The 21253-nt window shown below is 43.1% G+C and overlaps 1 protein-coding gene across 4 annotated transcripts in view; it reads left to right on the plus strand.

Annotated features, from left to right (window-relative positions):
• The first annotated feature begins 3732 nt into the window (after window positions 1-3732).
• Window positions 3733-21253, plus strand: part of ALDH18A1 (aldehyde dehydrogenase 18 family member A1) — a 50865-nt gene continuing 33344 nt past the window's right edge. Inside the window, exons 1-3 of one of the 4 annotated variants that reach the window (XM_057531175.1) lie at window positions 3733-3930; window positions 7191-7306; window positions 20170-20393. In XM_057531175.1, the coding sequence (XP_057387158.1) occupies window positions 7219-7306; window positions 20170-20393 (312 nt within the window). In that variant the 5' untranslated portion in view covers window positions 3733-3930; window positions 7191-7218. The remainder of the gene's footprint in view (window positions 3931-7190; window positions 7307-20169; window positions 20394-21253) is intronic. The other 3 variants (XM_057531174.1, XM_057531173.1, XM_007187462.3) reach the window with 3 other exon arrangements.

Genomic DNA, 21253 nt, shown 5'->3' on the forward strand with positions numbered 1-21253 from the left:
TCCTCGGCCCTGCATCTAGAGATTCTAATTCACTGGGGGCTCGAAGAATCTGTATCTTTTAAAAGCCTTCCTGGTGCTTCTGATGTTCAGCCTGGTTTGTGAAACTACAAAGTTATATTGCATAGTCTGGCTGAAACTGGTTAAGTGTTTGTCCTAACATTGCCAACTCACGTAACATGTCTACCGGCCTAGCCTACTCCCTTTTCTCGGAGAATCCCCTCCACACAGAGCTCTGCTGTGTTGGAGTTACCTGCATGACCCCTCCTCTCCCTGCCACAGCTGACTAGACCAAAAATGGAGTCCTGGACCAAGTTAGGCCAGTAAGATTTTCTCTCTAGGAATATGAAACTAAGATGAAGTCTAAAAGTTAGTGGGGAGGAGGCACTAAAGATATTTTAGGGCTGAGGAAGCCATTTTCCACCAGATGTTCACTAATGAAGAGTGTATCTTAAAAGGAGAAAAAAAGAAGCAGATTGCAGACAGAAGTGTAAATAGGAAACCCAGAAATGGAGGAGAATATTGGTTCCCAACTTCCAGTTCCTTGTACCCACCTCTTATGACATCCAATTTTACCTTCTGCTCTTCTTTACCGTTTACTCTTTCTAGTAAATTGTTTTGTTTGAATAAGTTTCTGTTACTAACAATTAAAGAAACTGAGACTAAGATAACTTTATTTTTTTAAAGATTTATTTATTATTTATTTTATTTTTGTCTGCATCAGGTCTTAGTTATGGCACGCGGGATCTTTCATTGCAGCGCGCAGGCTCTTCATTGCAGCACGCGGGTTTCTCTCTAGTTGTGGCGTGCAGGCTCCAGAGCATGTGTGCTCTGTAGTTGTGGCACGTGGGTTCCAGAGCGCATGGGCTCTGTAGTTTGTGGCACGCAGGCTCTCTAGTTGAGGCGCACGAGCTCAGTAGTTGTGGCATGCGGGCTTAGTTACCCCACAGCCCGTGGGATCTCAGTTCCCTGACCAGTGATGCAGCCTGTGTCCCCTGCATTGTAAGGCAGATTCTTTACCACTGGACCACCAGGGAAGTCCCCTAAGATAACTTTAACCTAGTACTCTATGGCAGGTAAAGATGCAGTCTTCAATCCTGCATTCTTATAGTCAAGTTCTAAATAGTCCACTTCCTTTGTGACATTCTGGTCATGTCCAGCCCTATTTCCACTTGCTGAGACAAAAGTTAAATCCCTCCAATCCAAATAGAATCACTTTTTTTTTTTTTTTTTTTTGGCTGTGTTGGGTCCTCGTTTCTGTGCGAGGGCTTTCTCTAGTTGTGGCAAGCGGGGGCCACTCCTCATTGTGGTGCGCGGGCCTCTCACTGTCGCAGCCTCTCCTGTTGTGGAGCACAAGCTCCAGACGCGCAGGCTCAGTAGTTGTGGCTCATGGGCCTAGTTGCTCCGTGGCATGTGGGATCTTCCCAGACCAGGGCTCGAACCCGTGTCCCCTGCATTGGCAGGCAGATTCTCAACCACTGCGCCACCAGTGAAGCGCACACTTTTTTTTTTTTTTTTTTTTAAGTTACATGAAGGAAAGATACCATGGCTGTATTATTTCCTTGATTTCTTTTTTCTTTCTTTCTTCCTTTTTTTTTTTTTTTTTTGGTTATATTCACTAGTTTGTTTTATTTTCTATTTCCTTCATTTCTATGGAAAGGCAAACTAGATTATAATTCTGGTATTTGATTTTTCCCAACCCACAGTCACATATCCCACTCCTTTCTCTTTATTGGTGAAGTAGAATATTAATAGTAAGACAGTAATGAAAATAAATAGAAAATATTTGGAAAATGTTAAAGGATTTTCATATTTGATCTTAACAATGTTATAGGCTAATTTATGTAGAATATAGTATATAGAATATAGGCAAGTATAGAAGATAGACAAGGGCAGTATTATTAACACATTGCTTATTTGAGAAAACTAAGCCCAAGGAAATTAAGTTCATTCATTTATCAAATATTTATTGGCTATTATGTGCCAGGAATATACTTCCCTGCTCTTAGGAGCTTATATTCTAGCAGGGAAGGCAGACAAACAATTAACATAAGGTGATGTGTGGGTTAAGGACACATTAAGAACAGAACAGCACTTCCTGAGTGGAGAAAGCCTCTGTCCCTAATGACTTTAGCTATACCCACAGTTACCTATTTTGTTCTAAGTTCATGGTGAGAATCTTAAAAGCTCAAGTACCCAATGAAACTACTGGAGGACAGTTTTATTTCTTTTGTATCCCCTACCCTACTTTAAATCCAGAGTGCTCAAAACTTAACACATGTACGGTGTTCTCATCCGTCACCCGAAAAAATTGCTCCCCTCATCTATTTCCTAACACTGTGTTGCAGCACCACCAGATTTGCAACTACCCCTCGTTGTCTCTCACCCTCCCCCTTTCAAGTAGTTAGGAGGTCACCTCTCCCTCCTTTATGCTCCCTGCCCCCTACTGGAGCCTTTTCCCCGTCATCATTTCTTTACTTGGGCCTTTGCAATAGGCTAACCAAACTCCCAGCTTATACCCCTCTCTACTGATTTCAGACACACAAATCTGATCATGCCACTCCAGTACTTTAAAAGTCATGGTTCTCTAACTTTGAGGATGGTAAAACTTGAAACCTTTAGCATGGCACAAAAACTTTGCAAGATGCCCCTACCCCACCAAACACCCCGCCTGTCATGTCCCACATGCAGCCTCTCCTCATAGGGTGTCTCCTGCCTCTGCATATGCCATTCCCTCTTCCTCCTGTGATCCTGCTCCCCTCTTATACGTAAACTACTTACTTCTTGTCCTTCAAAGCACAGTTCGAGTATCTGCTCTTTTTGAAGCCTTGCCTGTTGTGCCCCTGGGCACCCCCTCCTCTAACATTAATCACACAGTGCTGTAATCTTTTGCTCACCTGTCTGCCTTCTCATAAGGCTATGGACTGGTCTAGAGAGGGGATGATGTCTTCCTCCAAACCTAGGGAGTGCCTGATACATGAAGTAGCCAACGTTTTAAGAGCGAGGGAATGAATAAATAGGCTCAGCAATGTTCTCACGGACAACTACGCAAGGGGCAAGATGCCTTCCTCGTGACCGACCTCCACGCAAGTGGAGGTGCCCTCCCCAACGCCCCACGTGCCCAGCGTGCCCAGCACTACCTCTGTGCCTTTGCAGGAATGTGCCCTTTGAGGAAAACACAGCAAGTATAACAGAGGAAGAGAGTCTGAGCTCTAATTTCAAGGGTGGATTCGCATTCACCTTTGGAATGGTGTCAATTGCCAGGGATTAAATACAACTATTTAAAATTACAGTAGTCTCAACAATGCCCTTGCTGAACGAGAGTTGGGCTGGGACACTTGGGGAAACCTCCAGGCGACTAGGGGGCAAATCATTTTATCGCAGTGCCAACATATTTCCATTTAGGCAGCAGAAGTTTGCCTGGAGTGTGGGATCCTCAAATTGTGTACATTGATCCAACCGATTGATACTTCTGAGGTGTGCCTGGGATATAATGATCAACAGTGACAAACACTCCGTATGGGATCTACCAGCAGCTGAGGGATCTAGGCATCTTTTCTGCCTCCCTGGAAGGCCCGATGGGCGACCCTCTTCGGCCCATTTCCCGTCTGCTCCTGGGACATGGGCATTCACCCAGAGCGCTCCAGCCCCGCCCCCCTAGTCGCAGGCCTGGCCTCAGCGGGCTGGGCTCGCCACGTGGAGCGCGGGCCCGATTCTCAGAAGGCGCCTACGCCATTGCCGCGGCGCAGCTCCGGGCTGGCCCCTTGCGTCGCGTCAACAGCGGAGGCCGCGAGGCCTGGGTTTACTCCAACGCTGCTGACGTAACGTCATCCTTGCGGGACGTGGACGGAAGAAAAGGGGAGTGTAAGCCGGCGCCACAATCCGCCCGCGTGTAGTACGGGCCGGGCGCCGGGGCTGGGCGGCTGCGTTCTGGTAGGTACGGGCGGGCGGCGAGGATGGCAGGGACAGTGGCGGGGATGGGGTAGCACCGGTGCCTCGGCGGGGGCTGAGGCGCCGCCCGGGCTGGGGCGAGGGAAGGCGTGTGTGCGCAGGGTCGCGGGCGACCGAGGGGGCTGCCGGGGCGCGCGGCCGGAGCAGGGTGGCGGGGTCGGGCCCGCGAGTGAGTGTGGGAGCGCGGAGGGATGGCGGCCGGCTGGGCCGCCCAAGGCGGGTTGCACCGCCACATGCCCGGGCGCGGAGGCCCAGGCGCAGCGGGGACTGCGGGCACCCGAACTCCGTGGCAGCCCTCGGATACACCCAAATGCAGGAACTGATCCATGTGGAGGCTTGACGACCCAGCGGACCCCTTCTCCGCCCAGGAGTCCGGAGCCAGCTTCCAGTGCACCTGCATGGGTGGTGGGGTTTCACCCTGTTTGTGACTGTCCACACGGCGACTCTCAGGGGCCTGTGTGTGCAGTCCCTCGCAGCCCGCTTGGGCTTTCGGGATCCCCTCTTCAAAACCAATGCCCCCCACCCCGCAGCCGGAGAGCTCGCTCACCACCGCCTTTTGCAGCGTGGCATACGGTCTGTGAAGAGTTCCCTCCTGGCACCTCAGGGCGGACCCAGATCCATCCCCCCTCCCCCCTCCCCCATCACCTTTCTCTGCTCTAGAGGCGGTGAGCTTTATCGTTGGGTCTTTGTCTTAAAGTGGTCCATATACCAAGCCTGTGTTTCTGGGCGACGTTTGTTGAGACTAAAGTTCAGTTCTCTGTTCAAGTAAGAAAGATAAGGGCTTTCTGTTTAGAACCTGTAAAGAGGTACTTGAGAAATGTCCTGAGTCAAAACGTGGAAACTTTTCATTTGATGACATGGAGTCTAGACAGACACACATAACCTTTGCTCCCTGGAATTAGCCATGTACTTTTTGAGGGCATAATAAATTCTGGCAGGATGAACTATACTTTGCAGTGAGGTAGGGGTCAGTCAGAGGCCATGAGAGAGGCAGGGAGGCCTGGTTTCTAGATCAGTCTTCAACCTGATAACTTACTGACCTTAAACCTTCAGAGCTTTCAGTTATTCATAGGTAAGAGAGAGGTAAACAGTCCATAAGTATAATTTATGATTACGTCTGTCCATCAGAGGATATGGAATTCTTTGTGCCTGTGATAGGTCCTGAAAGAAAGAAAGAAAGAAAGAAGTGGTTGTAAGATATCATTAGTGTCTGAAAGACAGACAGAGGAGAGCAGATGTTTATTGAGCATCTCTTGTACCCAGGCATTCCATGCATTCTCTCACAATAATTCTATGAGGTCCTTACTGTTATTGTCCCTGGTTTACAGATGAGGAAACTGAGACTTAGAAAGATTGGAAGACCCACAGCTAGCAAGGCACACAGCTAACAAGTGCAAAGCTTGAACCTAAATCTCTCCAACTCCAAAATCCTTGTGTCCCATGTTAACCATGCTGTCAGTGGGAGGTTTATAATCCAGTTGGGAAAATCAGCAGTAGCACATGAACCAGTCAGAAACTAATGCTAGAGTTGCTGGGGAAAGTTTGTGAAGGAGATAGAATTAGAATTTTAGTGTCACTATTTGATTATTTTACCCTTTTGGCTCTTCTAGGGTTATTTTGGAGAATTCATATGTAAATAATTGTTTAGCAATAATTACTGAAGGAATTTGTAAAAGCAGCAAACATAGATCATGGGCTCATATCATGCTTCAGTGTTATGCAAATAATTTTCTCTTGGGACCTTCCATACCGTCACAAACACTGAAGTCAACAGAGAGCACTTAACACTTTCTATTGCCTATTAGAGGCCATATCTTTTACAACAGATGTATCCTGCCAGTCTCTTCTCTCTTCTTTCTGTACCTCTGTGCAGTATAAATTGAAGAGCATTAACCATTCCTTGTTTCTCTTCACTTTGGGGCAAAATGCTAGTCTTTTGAGGCATGTTTAAGCACGTTGAGGCATGTTTAAGAGGGTTGAATATATCTACCAATACGTAGAGAAGTTAAAAGGAGACCCACAAGCAAAGAACACACAGTGTTTTTCTTATCTTGTGAAAACAACCATGCCCCCGTAGTGTAAGAGCTGCAATAATGAATGGCACATTTTCTGTGTTTTTTTTATATATATATATATGTGTGCGTGTATATATATGTATATATGAAGATAGATAGATGAAGAAGCCCCCTACCTATTTGTGAAATAAACTAATCTTTGTCTAAAACTTCAAGTTTGACCTACCGTGGGAAAATGCCCACAGCCACTATGTTCTCAGCTCTTGAGATTTCTAGGTATGTACTCATCCTCCAAGAGATGTGCCCACCGTCATTTCAGATGCCAGCCATTTGCAGGCATTGCCACTCCTTCCCAGGGATGCAAGAGTGTGCTTTGGATTCCTGTGGACGGCAAGAAGAAAGACAAAACAGCAGCCTCTGACCTTTCCTCCCTCTTCTTGTGTCAGCAAGGATCAAGCTGAAATTTCAAATATGTGGTTTTCAGAGTTCTGTCGGGAGGTGATAGAGGGAAGGTGGAGATGGCTGCTTACGGAATGTTAACTCTGTTTTTTGATCTGTTAGAGACTCCCTAATGGTATAGGAATTGTGGTGAAGATTTAATATCAATACGTAAACATTATACCTTAAAGATTTTTTTTACTCAGAATATTCATAATCCTTAGTTTCAATTTGTTTACATAAAAACTAAGATGGTTGGGACTTGCCTGGTGGCACAGTGGTTAAGAATCCGCCTGCCAGTGCAGGGGACACTGGTTCGAGCCCTGGTCCAGGAAGATCCCACATGCCGCGGAGCAACTAAGCCCATGCGCCACAGCTACTGAGCCCGCACGCTGCAACTACTGAAGCCTGTGCTCCACAACAAGAGAAGCCACCGCAATGAGAAGCCCTCGCACTGCAACAAAGAGTAGCCCGCGCTCGCCGCAACTAGAGAAAGCCCACGCAGCAACAAAGACCCAATGCAGCCAAAAATAAACAAATAAATAAATAAATTAATTAATTATTTAAAAACTAAGATGGTTGTAAGAAAGGAAGAATAGAGTCAGAGCCTGGGAAGGAGCCATTTGTTTTTTCTCTCTTTTCTATATGTAGAAGAGGTGGGAGTTCCTCTAATACAGGGGAGTTTGGAGCAGGAGAGTCAAGTTTTTACTCTCAGTGTGGGGAGGTGGATGAAAATGAAATGAATTGTCTAGTATTTTGATTATTCATTTTTTAAAATGCATTCTGCAGATACCTTGGTCAGTGACCACCTCGCAGCATGTTGAGTCGAGTCTACCGCTCTGGGTCCCAGTCCTTCACCCACCGTCTGCTGCCCTGGGTCCAATCCACAACACTCTCCAGATCTTGTAGGTACCATAGGAAACATAAATATGTGGGAGGTTTGGTCCAAGTGTGTTTCAACAAGGTTTTAAAAAGTAAAAAAAATGTAATTTGGCAGAATTGGACAAAGGCAGTAAGGAAGGAAGCAGCCTACTGGTGAAACGTTGTGTTTGTATTTATCAATAAAGTGAAATTTTTGGAGGGGATAGATGGGTTTATGGCATAGATTATGGTGATGGTTTCACGAGTGTATACTTACCTGCAAACTCATCAAGTTGTGTACATTAATTTTGTACAGCTTTTGGTATGTCAAATAAATAAATAACTCAAAATTTAAAAAAAATTTTAAAGACAAAGTGTTACCGTTATTTAATCCCCCCAGATTTTTTGCAGGCTATTTTTGTTCATTCCTTTTTTGTAACTAAGTGTTTAATTTTGAGATAATTATAGATTCACTTGCAGTTGCAAGAATTAATACAGAGAGATCCCTTATACCCTTTCCCCAGTTATTCCAGTATCTCAACCAGGGTATTGACCAGGGTGGATAGAGTCAAGATAAGATTTCCATCACTACGGGATCCTTCAAGTTTCTCTTTTCTAGCTGTCCTCTCCTTCCTGTCCCTAACCCCTGGCAGCCTCTAATCTGTGCTCCATTTTTATCATTTTTAAATGTTATATAAATGAAATCATACAGTATATGACCTTTGGGGGTGACTTTTTTTACTCAGCATAAATCTCTGGAGATTCATCTAAGTTCTTGTGTGTGTCAGTTTGTTCATTTTTATTACTGAATAGTATTTAATGGTATGGGGGTACCACAGTTAGTGTAACCATTCACCATTGAAGGACATCTGGTTGTTTAACATTTTTTGTCTGTTATGAATAAGGCTGCTATGAACATTCGTGTATAGGACTTTGTGTGCACATAGTTTTGGTTATCTGGGATAAATGTCCAAAAGTTCAGTTTCTGGGTTGTATGTTAGCTGCATGTGGTAGGTAGTTTTATAAGAAATGGCCAAACTGTTTTTGCATAGTGGCTGTACCATTTTACATTCACACCAGCAATGTATGAGTGATCCACTTTCTCTTCATCCTCACCAGCATTTGATGTTGCCTCTCTCCGATTTTATCCATTTTGATAGATATATAATGATATCTCATTAAATTCCTTTTCTCTATTGGCCAGTGAGGTTGGACATCTCTTCATATGCTTATTTGCTGTCTGTATGTGCTCGTCAGTGAAATGTCATTTGCTCATTTTTAATTGGATTGTTTGGTTTTCTACTTTTGAACTTTGAGAGTTTTTTAATGTCTTCTACATACTAGTCCTTGGTCGGATTTGTGGTTTGAAAGTATTTTCTCCCAGTTTGTAGCTTGCCATTTCAGTCTCTTAACAGGATCTTTCACAGAGGAAAGTTTTTTTTACTTTGATGAGGTCCAGTTTATCAGTTTTTCATTTTATGGATTGTACATGTGAGGTCAAGTCTAAGAACTCTTTGTATAGCCTTAGATCCTGAAGATTTTCTGTTTCTTTTTCTAAAAGTTTTGAAGTTTTGCATTGAAGTCCATGATCCATTTTGTTTTTGTTTGGTTTTTTTAACATCTTTATTGGAGTATAATTGCTTTACATTGTTGTGTTACTTGCTGCTGTATAACAAAGTGAATCAGCTATACATATACATATATGCCCATATCCCCTCCCTCCCACCCTCCCTATCCCACCCCTCTAGGTGGCCACAAAGCCCCAAGCTGATCTCGCTGTGCTATGCCACTGCTTCCCACTAGCTATCTATTTTACATTTGGTAGTGTATATATGTCCATGCCACTCCCTCACTTCGTCCCAGCTTACCCTTCCCCCTCCCCGTGTCCTCAAGTCCATTCTCTACGTCTGCGTCTTTATTCCTGTCCTGCCCCTAGGTTCTTCATAACCTTTTTTTTTTTTTAGATTCCATATATATGTGTTAGCATATGGTATTTTTTTTTCTCTTTCTGACTTACTTTACTCTGTATGACAGACTCTAGGTCCATCCACCTCACTACAAGTAACTCAATTTTGTTTCTTTTTATGGCATTAACCGTAAAAAGTAATATTCCATTGTATATATGTGCCACATCTTCTGTAGCCATTCATCTGTCAATGGACACTTAGCTTGCTCCATGTCCTGGCTATTGTAAATAGTGCTGCAGTGAACATTGTGGTACATGACTCTTTTTGAATTATGGTTTTCTCAGGGTATATGACCAGTAGTGGGATTGCTGGGTCATATGGTAGTTCTATTTTTAGTTTTTTAAGAAACCTCCATACTGTTCTCCACAGTGGCTGTATCAATTTACATTCCCACCAACAGTGCAAGAGGGTTCCCTTTTCTACACACCCTCTCCAGCATTTATTGTTTGTAGATTTTTTGATGATGGCCATTCTGACCAGTGTGAACTGATACCTCACTGTACTTTTGATTTGCATTTCTCTAATGATTAGTGATTTTGAGCATCCTTTCATGTGTTTGTTGGTAGTCTGTATATCTTCTTTGGAGAAATGTCTATTTAGGTCTTCTGCCCATTTTTGGATTGGGTTGTTTGTTTTTTTGATATTGAGCTGCATGAGCTGCTTGTGTATTTTGGAGATTAATCCTTTGTCACTTGCTTTGTTTGCAAATATTTTCTCCCATTATGAGGGGTGTCTTTTCGTCTTGTTTATGGTTTCCTTTGCTGTGCAACAGCTCTTAAGTTTCATTAGGTCCCATTTGTTTATTTTTATTTTTATTTCCATTTCTCTAGGAGGTGGGTCTAAAAGGATCTTGCTGTGATTTATGTCATAGAGTGTTCTGCCTATGTTTTCCTCTAAGAGTTTTATAGTGTCTGGACTTACATTTAGGTCTTTAATCCATTTTGAGTTTATTTTTGTGTATGGTGTTAGGGAGTGTTCTAATTTCATTCTTGTAAATGTAGCTGTCCAGTTTTCCCAGCACCACTTATTGAAGAGGCTGTCTTTTCTCCCTTGTATATTCTTGCGTCCTTTATCAAAGATAAGGTGACCATATGTGCATGGATTTATCTCTCAGCTTTCTATCCTGTTCCATTGATCTATATTTCTGTTTTTCTGCCAGTACCATACTGTCTCGATTACTGTAGCTTTGTAGTATAGTCTGAAGTCAGGGAGCCTGATTCCTCCAGCTCCATTTTTCTTTCTCAAGGCTGCTTTGGCTGTTCATGGTCTTTCGTGTTTCCATACAAATTGTGAAATTTTTTGTTCTAGTTCTGTGAAAAATGCCATTGGTAGTTTGATAGGGACTGTATTGAATCTGTAGATTGCTTTGGCTAGTATAGTCATTTTCACAATGTTGATTCTTCCAATCTAAGAGCACAGTATATCTCTCCATTTGTATGTATCATCTTTAATTTCTTTCATCAGTGTCTTATAGTTTTCTGCATACAGGTCTTTTTTCTCCTTAGGTAGGTTTATTCCTAGATATTTTATTCTTTTTGTTGCAGTGGTAAATGGGAGTGTTTCCTTAATTTCTCTTTCAGATTTTTCATCATTAGTGTATAGGAATGCAGGAGATTTCTGTGCGTTAATTTTGTATCCTGCTACTTTACCAAATTCATTGATTAGCTCTAGTAGTTTTCTGGTGGCATCTTTAGGATTCTCTATGTATAGTATCATGTCATCTGCACACAGTGACAGTTTTACTTCTTCTTTTCCGATTTGGATTCATTTTATTTCTTTTTCATCTCTGATTGCTGTGGCTAAAGCTTCCAAAACTATGTTGAATAATAGTGGTGAGAGTGGGCAACCTTGTCTTCTTCCTGATCTTAGTGGAAATGGTTTCCGTTTTTCACCATTGAGGGCGATGTTGGCTGTGGGTTTGTCATATATGGCCTTTATTATGTTGAGGAAAGTTCCCTCTATGCCTACTTTCTGCAGGGTTTTTATCATAAATGGGTGTTGAATTTTGTTGAAAGCTTTCTCTGCATCGATTGAGATGATCATATGGCTTTTCTCCTTCAATTTGTTAATATGGTATATCACATTGACTGATTTGCGTATACTGAAGAATCCTTGCATTCCTGGGATAAACCCCACTTGATCATGGTGTATGATCCTTTTAATGTGCTGTTGGATTCTGTTTGCTAGTATTTTGTTGAGGATTTTTGCATCTATGTTCATCAGTGATATTGGCCTGTAGTTTTCTTTCTTTGTGACATCTTTGTCTGGTTTTGGTATCAGGGTGATGGTGGCCTCGTAGAATGAGTTTGGGAGTGTTCCTCCCTCTGCTACATTTTGGAAGTTTGAGAAGGACACGTGTTAGCTCTTCTCTATATGTGTGATAGAATTCACCTGTGAAGCCATCTGGTCCTGGGCTTTTGTTTGTTGGAAGATTTTTAATCACAGTTTCAATGTCAGTGCTTGTGATTGGTCTGTTCTTATTTTCTGTTTCTTCCTGGTTCAGTCTCAGAAGGTTGTGCATTTCTAAGAATTTGTCCATTTCTTCCAGGTTGTCCATTTTATTGGCATAGAGTTGCTTGTAGTAATCTCTCATGATCCTTTGTATTTCTGCAGTGTCAGTTGTTACTTCTCCTTTTTCATTTCTGATTTTATTGATTTGAGTCTTCTCCCTTTTTTTCTTGATGAGTCTGGCTAATGATTTATCAATTTTGTTTATCGTTTCAAAAAACCAGCTTTTAGTTTTATTGATCTTTGCTATCGTTTCCTTCATTTCTTTTACATTTATTTCTGATCTGATCTTTATGATTTCTTTCCTTCTTCTAACTTTGGGGTTTTTTTTTTTTTTTTTTAAAGGATTTTCTTATTTATTTATTTATTTATCTATTTTTGGCTGTGTTGGGTCCTCGGTTCGTGCGAGGGCTTTCTCCAGTTGCGGCAAGCGGGGGCCACTCTTCATCGCGGTGCGGGGACCGCTCTTCATCGCGGTGCGCGGGCCCCTCTCCATCGCGGCCCCTCCCGTCGCGGGGCACAGGCTCCAGACGCGCAGGCTCAGCAACCGTGGCTCATGGGCCCAGCCGCTCCGCGGCATGCGGGATCCTCCCAGACCAGGGCTCGAACCCGTGTCCCCTGCATTAGCAGGCAGACCCTCAACCACTGCGCCACCATGGAAGCCCAACTTTGGGGTTTTTTTTTGTTCTTCTTTCTCTAATTGCTTTAGGTGTAAGGTTAGGTTGTTTATTTGAGATTTTTCTTGTTTCTTAAGGTAGGATTGTACTGCTATAAACTTCTCTCAGAACTGCTTTTGCTTCATCCCATAGGTTTTGGGTCATTGTGTTTTCATTGTCATTTGTTTCTAGGTGTTTTTTGATTTCCTCTTTGATTTCTTCAGTGATCTCTTGGTTATTAAGTAGCGTATTGTTTAGCCTCCATGCGCTTGTATTTTTTACAGATTTTTTCCTGTAATTGATACCTAGTCTCATAGTGTTGTGGTTGGAAAAGATACTTGATACGATTTCAATTTTCTTAAATTTACCAAGGCTTGATTTGTGACCCAAGATGTGATCTATCCTGGAGAATGTTCCATGAGCCCTTGAGAAAAATGTGTATTCTATTGTTGTTGGATGGAATGTCCTATAAATATCAATTAAGTCCATCTTGTTTAATGTATCATTTAAAGCTTGTGTTTCCTTATTTATTTTCATTTTGGATGATCTGTCCATTGGTGAAAGTGGGGTGTTAAAGTCCCCTACTATGATTGTGTTACTGTCGATTTCCCCTTTTACGGCTGTTAGTATTTGCTTTATGTATTGAGGTGCTCCTGTGTTGGGTGCATAAATATTTACAATTGTTATATCTTCTTCTTGGATTGATCCCTTGATCATTATGTAGTGTCCTTCTTTGTCTCTTGTAATAGTCTTTATTTTAAAGTCTATTTTGTCTGATATGAGAATTGCTACTCCAGCTTTCTTTTGATTTCCATTTGCATGGAATATCTTTTTCCATCCCCTCACTTTCAGTCTGTATGTGTCCCTAGGTCTGAAGTGGGTCTCTTGTAGACAGCATATATACAGGTCTTGTTTTTGTATCCATTCAGCCAGTCTGTGTCTTTTGGTTGGAGCATTTAAACCATTTACATTTAAGGTAATTATTGATATGTATGTTCCTATTCCCATTTTCTTAATTGTTTTGGGTTTGTTATTGTAGGTCTTTTCCTTCTCTTGTGTTTCCTGCCTAGAGTAGTTCCTTTAGCATTTGTTGTAAAGCTGGTTTGGTGGTGCTGAATTCTCTTAGCTTTTGCTTGTCTGTAAAGGTTTTAAATTCTCCGTCGAATCTGAGTGAGATCCTTGCTGGGTAGAGTAATCTTGGTTGTAGGTTTTTTCCTTTCATCACTTCACATATGTCCTGCCACTCCCTTTTGGCTTGCAGAGTTTCTGCTGAAAGATCAGCTGTTAACCTTATGGGGATTCCTTTGTATGTTATTTGTTGCTTTTCCCTTGCTGCTTTTAATACTTTTTCTTTGTATTTAATTTTTGATAGTTTGATTAATGTGTCTTGGTGTGTTTCTCCTTGGATTTATCCTTTATGGGACTCTCTGCACTTCCTGGACTTATTTCCTTTCTCATATTAGGGAAGTTTTCAACTATAATCTATTCAAATATTTTCTCAGTCCCTTTCTTTTTCTCCTCTTCTTCTGGGACCCCTATAATTCAAATGTTGGTACGTTTAATGTTGTCCCAGAGGTCTCTGAGACTGTCCTCAATTCTTCTCATTCTTTTTTCTTTATTCTGCTCTGCAGTAGTTATTTCCACTATTTTATCTTCCAGGTCACTTATCCGTTCTTCTGCCTCAGTTATTCTGGTATTGATTCCTTCTAGAGAATTTTTAATTTCATTTACTGTGTTGTTCATCATTGTTTATTTGCTCTTTAGTTCTTCTAGGTCCTTGTTAAACGTTTCTTGTATTTTCTCCATTTTATTTCCAAGATTTTGGATCATGTTCACTGTCATTACTCTGAATTCTTTTTCGGGTAGACTGCTTATTTCCTCTTCGTTTGTTTGGTCTGCTGCGTTTTTACGTTGCTTCTTCATCTGCTGCGTATTTCTCTGTCTTCTCATTTTGCTTAACTTACTGTGTTTGGGGTCTCCTTTTCGCAGGCTGCATGTTTGTAGTTCCTTTTGTTTTTGGTGTCTGCCCCCAGTGGGTGAGGTTGGTTCAGTGGGTTGTGTAGGCTTCCTGGTGGAGGGGACTAGTGCCTGTGTTCTGGTGGATGAGGCTGGATCTTGTCTTTCTGGTGGGCAGGACCGCATCTGGTGGTGTGTTAGTGGGTGTCTGTGAACTTAGTATGATTTTAGGCAGCCTCTCTGCTAATGGCTGGGGTTGTGTTCCTGTCTTGCTAGTTGGTTGGCATGGGGTGTCCAGCACTGTAGCTTGCTGGTCGTTGAGTGGAGCTGGGTCTTAGTGTTGAGACGGAGATCTCTGGGAGAGCTCTCACCGATTGATATTACGTGGGGCCAGGAGGTCTCTGGTGGTCCAGTGTCCTGAGCTCAGCTCTCCCACCTCAAAGGCTCAGGCCTGACACCTGGCCAGAGCACCAAGACCCTTGATGAAGAACGCTGCTACGCAATGATGGTTTGACCGGAAGTGCCAGTCCCCCAATTTTTTTAACCCCTCGCAGTGATGGCACAGTTCACACCATGGAAAGTGATGTGCTCTGAATTGTCAAGGCTCACAGGTTTTCTTATCAGAATTTCCATGAATCAACACAACATTGCAGAGAAGCAAGTATTCCCTGCTGCTACTGTACTCCAGGGCTGGGCAGACAAAAGATAGAGCATCCTGAGAAAGGCTACCATGATGGGGACCAAGTTCACAGTAGCCAGCGCTCCCCATTCCAAAACTCAAGGTGTCCAGACAGCTGCTCTGAGCTGGGGTCTGCAGCTCCCTCCCTCTCTGGGTAGCCAGCACTCCCTCCATGATCCATTTTGAGTTAATATTTGTATAAGGTGTGATGGTTAGGTCGAGGTTCATTTTTTTGCATCTAGAGGTCTAGTTCCAGCCCCATTTGTTGAAAGGCTGTTTATGATGTTTTGAGTTGCCTATCTCTTGATAACACCTAAATGTTATCAACAGTCTGTCTCAACAGCTTACTGCAAGAGGACTTGCTTATCAGCTAATCAAGCTTATCATCATTGGAAAAATCTGTTTCCTATTCATGTAAATAAGAGTGTAAAGTTCAGTGTCTGGAACTAGGCTCCCTGTGTTTGAAAACTATCTCTGCTACTTACTTAGTGACCACAGCTATGGATTTCGGTCACATTTCCACGAGTCGGCATTTTGGACCAAGCTCAGGTGCACAGTGGTTCCGTGTCCTTGTCAGCTCTCTCATTGGCTCAGGGTTGATTGTTGAGGGCCAGGGGAGAATCTGCTGGGATGATAGATCATCTCTGTTCCACGTGGCCTTTTATCCTCCAGCAAGCTATCTGTGGCTTCTTCACATGATGCTTCCCAAGAACAGCAAGCATGGCAGTGATAAGGTGTCTTGAGGCCTAAGCTCAGAATTTACACAGAGTTAGGCTTCTGCTACATTGTATTGGTCAAATCAAGTCATAGGGCCAGCCCCCATTCAAGGGGTGGGAAAATAGACTCCACCTGTTAATGGGAGAAGCTTCAAGTATTGTGGCCATTTTTCCAATCTGGTAATGTTGGTATGTTACTCAACTTGTCTGAGCCTCAATTTCCTTATATATAAAATGAAGCTAATAATAATAATAACTAATTCATAATAATACCTAACTCATGAGTCTTAACTCATGAGAATTCAGGAAGATGATGATAACGACAGTGATGATGATAGGCATAGCTAACCCTTTTTTTTTTAAATAAATTTATTTATTTATTGGCTGTGTTGAGTCTTCCTTGCTGCACGTGGGCTTTCTCTAGTTGCGGTGAGCGGGGGCTACTCTTCATTGCGATGCACAGGCTTCTCATTGCGGTGGCTTCTCTTGTTGCAGAGCACGGGCTCTAGGCGTGTGGGCTTCAGTAGTGGTGGCACACAGGCTCAGTAGTTGTGGCACACGGGCTTAGATGCTCCGCGGCATGTTGGATCTTCCCAGTCCAGGGCTTGAACCCGTGTCCTTGCATTGGCAGGCGGATTCTTAACCACTGCGCCACCAGGGAAGCCCATAGCTAACACTTTTTTATAATAGCAGCTAATATTTATTGAGGGTTTACTTTGTGCCAATCCTTGTTCATGCATTAACTCATTTCATTCCCCACAACAACCTTATGAGATAAATGAGATAACAGCAAGTAAGTGAAGGAGTTGAGATTCCAGCCCAGGGAGTCTGACTCCAGAGCCTACACTTGTCCTTTCATATATCCTCTGCCTCTGTATAAGGTACATGAATAGTTAACACAGTTCCTGGTATATAGTAACTATTCACTTCAGTATTTTTATTGTTGATATTATTGTTTATTCTCATTAGACTCATTCACAAAAGGAGGCACTTTCTGATCTTATCCCTAGATTTTTCTTTGTATCCAGATTTTTCTGGAACCCCACGTTCACTGACCATGATAAGCAGAAGAGCAGAAAAGAAATTAAAAAGGCAAAGTGAAAAAGCATAGAAATACAAACAGAGGGAAGTGGAAGGCCAGGAAGAGAGATAGAAACCATGTCAGGGTTCCTTCCTGTTCAGGCCTGGAACACAGCCTCATTTATTACTGAGTGTTAGGACTCTGATGCTGAAAAGCTAAAGGGCTTCTCCTCCCTTGGAGTGTGACCCATGGCACTTTTGAGGAATATGGACAACCCCCTCCCCCTAACACATTTGCATACACATATACCTCGGTATCCCCTCATCCTTAACAGGAGGAGATGTCTTTTCTTTGAGACTTAGAGCCTAAAGTTTCCTTAGATGATGGGAAGAGATTACCTATCCAGAAGCCATGGATTTTTCTTAACTAATCAAGGCCTTCTAGCCCTTCATATGGACCCTAAAATGTATAATACACTGCAGCACATAGAAAAATGCCCTCAAGAAAGATAGGGTCAATCTAGGAGGGTGAAAGCATTGTTGAATAGGAAACCCAGAAAAGCCCTGGACCCCATGGAGCTCTCCTTGGTGCAGAACCCACTGGATATGACTGAGCTTTTACTTGCTTAAAACCTTGTTCAGGGACTTCCCTGGTGGTCCAGTGGTTACGACTCCATGCTTCCAACGCAGGGGGCGTGGGTTCGATCCCTGGTCGGAGAACTAAGATCCCATATGTCACGCTGCCAAAAAAACACACCTTGTTCATAGATGTGGCCTCTTATTGAACCTTATCAGCCCTGATCTGCTGTGACCCAATTGCCTGCCACCAGAATGACCCTTGACTGCCTGGCACCAAGCCACGCCACCCTCCTCTGCTGATACAGACTGCGGATCAGGAGTTTCATTCATGCTAGTCTGGCCTGGTAGGACTGACCTGCTTGCCACCACCTATGTCCCTGAGGTTCCCTCTCAAGCTGCCCACTCATGCTCAGCACTTTGCCAGGCCAGGACATGCCCTGCAGTACACAGGAGAGAAAAGTAGGCAGCAGGCCTAGTTCTGACAGCTGTCAAAGAGACACGTGATACTTGGGTGCAGCTCTGAGCTCTGCATACAGCCACTGATGGTCCCAGGTCCAAACTCCAGGGGAGTAAGTCTCTCCCTCTACCACCCCTCCCTCCGTCAGGTCAGCGAGGCCAGAGCTATTATATGGGTACAACTTTTAAGTGTAGACTTAGGTGTGTGCATTGCTTAGGGTAATATTCCTGAAGGCAGGGCCAGGGCACCTATACTGATGAGCCTGATGGAGAAAGGGAGCTCTCCACGGAACGGCCCTCACAACACACCGGTGCTTTCGTCCCTGGGGCTCCCCCAGAAGGAACAGGGCAGCCTATAGCAGGGGTGCCAAGCCCCAGTTCTATCCCAGATGACGGGCTTACTGTGCAGCTCTCTGCCGGGAACTGGACTGCAAGCCTGTTGTTAAAAAAGACCCAAATCGTCTGTCTGGTTTCTCCAGCAGACTTGAAACGTGGTCACTTAAAGAAACGGTTATTTGGGGCTTCCCTGGTGGCGCAGTGGTTGAGAATCTGCCTGCTAATGCAGGGGACACGGGTTCGAGCCCTGGTCTGGGAAGATCCCACATGCCACGGAGCAGCTGGGCCCGTGAGCCACAATTGCTGAGCCTGCGCGTCTGGAGCCTGTGCCCCGCGACGGGAGGGGCCGCGATAGAGAAAGGCCCGCGCACCGCGATGAAGAGCGGTCCCCGCACCGCGATGAAGAGTGGCCCCCGCTTGCCGCAACTGGAGAAAGCCCTCGCACGAACCGAAGACCCAACACAGCCAAAAATAAAATAAATAAATAAATAGATAAATAAGAAAATCCTTTAAAAAAAAAAAAAAAAAAAAGAAACGGTTATTTAAGAGAGAGAAGGAAAGGCTCTTTATGACTTCATTTAAAATGTTCTTTCTCAGGTTTGTGCGTGAAGGAGGCAGAGAGGGAGGAGAACACACAGGGATCTTCTCGTCCGTGAGAATAGGATTCTGCCTGCTTTACCCACCATTTTTGTAACGTAGAGAGAGACAGTGGATGCTCGATTACAGCTAGATGGGTCAGAGTGGTCAGGCGTTAGAGGCACTGGGTAGAGAAATTCTGAGAAATCTGTCTGTAAATATAAAGGGAGGTGATAACGGTTGATTCAAGTGAAGGAAGTTACTCTGTAGTAATACAGTTATAGAAGAATAGTCTGAAAGATGGCTCGGAATGATTACTTTAGTAACATTCCAATATTTATTAATGTCTGTAGTGATACCTAGAGAACTTGTTGTGGGGAAAGGCAGTCAGCAGTGGTGAAGAGGTTCAGTGCCTGACATTCAGCCATGACTGTTAGATTTTCAGCTTTTTAATCAAGTTTGGTTTTTTGTTGTGGTGGGGGTTCTTTTGTTTTTTTGTTTTCGTTTTTGTTTTGCCTCTTAGAAATCTTGTTCCGTGTTACAAGAAAAAAGAATCAGGACAGAATTGATTAGGGGCAGATGTCTAAAGGGATACAAAGAAGTATCTGACTCCAACGTTACCTTCCCTTCAGAAAGTGCTCCTGTTTCTTTCATCATTGTTACAGGCAATTTGTAGGGAGATTAGCTATGATTTTTTATTATTTAATACCAGTTACTTTGTTCTGTATTGTCTTAGCTAATCAGACTCACTTTTTTTTAATAGCGGTGTGGTTTCTTTAAAAGCACACATATTTTTCTGATTATGAAAGCAATGCATTTTTACTGCATAAATTTGGAAAACAAAACAAGAATAAAGAAGAAAAATAAATCACCCATAACCCCATCATGAGATAAAATACTAATATTTTTATTTATTTATCTTTTCCTATGCATTTAGACACGTATGTGAAACTAACATATGAACATTTTCCTATGTTATTGAAAATTCTAAAAGTATTTAAATCTTTCTGCCCTTTTTTGGACGTTTACTCTGCTTCTGTTTTTCCTGTTATAAATAATACTGATGAATAGCCTGCTGATAAATCTCTTTGTCTCCATCTCTGATTAGTTCTTTAGAATAAATTTCTGAACATGGAATTGCTGGATCAAAGTTGTGAACATTTTTAAGGCTTTTGATATATTTTGCCAACATGTCTTCAGGGGAAAATGTTTCATTTAAATTCTTGACCAGCAGTGTTTGAGTGTACCTGTCACCTGTGTACTGGGTACAAACTCCACACAATACTAGAATAAAACATGCTAGATCAGTGTGGCTTTTGATATACTGGTTTTACGCAGTTAAGAATGATAAAGCTATTTTTTGGCGGCCAAACTGGTTACTATTTTGCATGCATATTTTCAATGAGAAATTATATTGTGTATTTCTCTCCTTTTTTTCTTGCATTTGACTTTGTTCGGGGGCTGCAGGTCGTGTCCAGCCTTCAGCCATCAGACATGTTCGTTCTTGGAGCAACATCCCCTTTATCACGGTACCCCTCAGTCGTATGCATGGCAAGTCTTTTGCCCACCGCAGTGAGCTGAAGCATGCCAAGAGAATCGTGGTGAAACTCGGAAGTGCCGTGGTGACCCGAGGGGATGAATGTGGCCTGGCACTGGGGCGCCTGGCATCTATTGTTGAGCAGGTAATTGCCAAGATGGAAAATTCAGCTGAACTAAAACAAAATCTGCTTTTTAAGCTGTCATTTCAGGTTTCTCAGCTCGTAAAAATAATTCTGATTTGAGAACAATAGATTTCAACCCAGTCTGAAAACTCTTGTTTCCTGATGAAGGTGCCACTGGGAGACAGCATCCCAGGACAAGCAGAGGGGGTGTCAAGGAGTGGAGTTGATTTCATGTAGTTCATCCCTCAAGCTTCTTAGTGAGAACGAGCTGTGTATGTCAGTGATTCTTAATCCTGGCTGCGCATTAGAATCGCCTGAGAGGCCTGGAGGTGCCTGGGCTTCACACTCAACCATTTAATAAGTATCTCTGGGATGGGGCTCAAGCCTCTGTGTTTTTAAAGTTCCCCAGGTGATTGATACGTAGTCAGGGTTGAGTACCCAGATGGACTTGTGTGAATATTGAGCTTTTTTTTTTTTTTTTTTTCCTGTTTTGCTGGGCTTTATCTTTTCTAGTTAGCCTAGTAATCTTGAAATAAGTATGAGCTATCATTGCAAAGATTTCCCAAGTTCAGATATTAGTGAAAGGACTCACCAGACTCCACAGAGAATACCCATATAAGGCTTTCATTTAAAGGCAAAGGGATACAAGGCCACAGAGGGAGTATAAGCAGGCGTTAAGGGTCTCAGAGACATCCTGTGCACAAGCCCATCCCCCACCCCCCAGGGTCTTTTATTTGCAAAGAGACCACACTCTGTCCCCAGACTGAATCACCGAAAGATCTGTGCAAGGAATCTTGGCTTTGGAAGGCCTCACAGCAGAAGTTTTCAGTGGGAACTTTATGCCCCACTGGCCATGGAGTCAAACCAGGCTGACCACTGAT

This window comes from Balaenoptera acutorostrata, chromosome 16 (genome assembly GCF_949987535.1).
Source record: "Balaenoptera acutorostrata chromosome 16, mBalAcu1.1, whole genome shotgun sequence".
Classification (NCBI taxonomy): Eukaryota; Metazoa; Chordata; class Mammalia; order Artiodactyla; family Balaenopteridae; genus Balaenoptera; species Balaenoptera acutorostrata.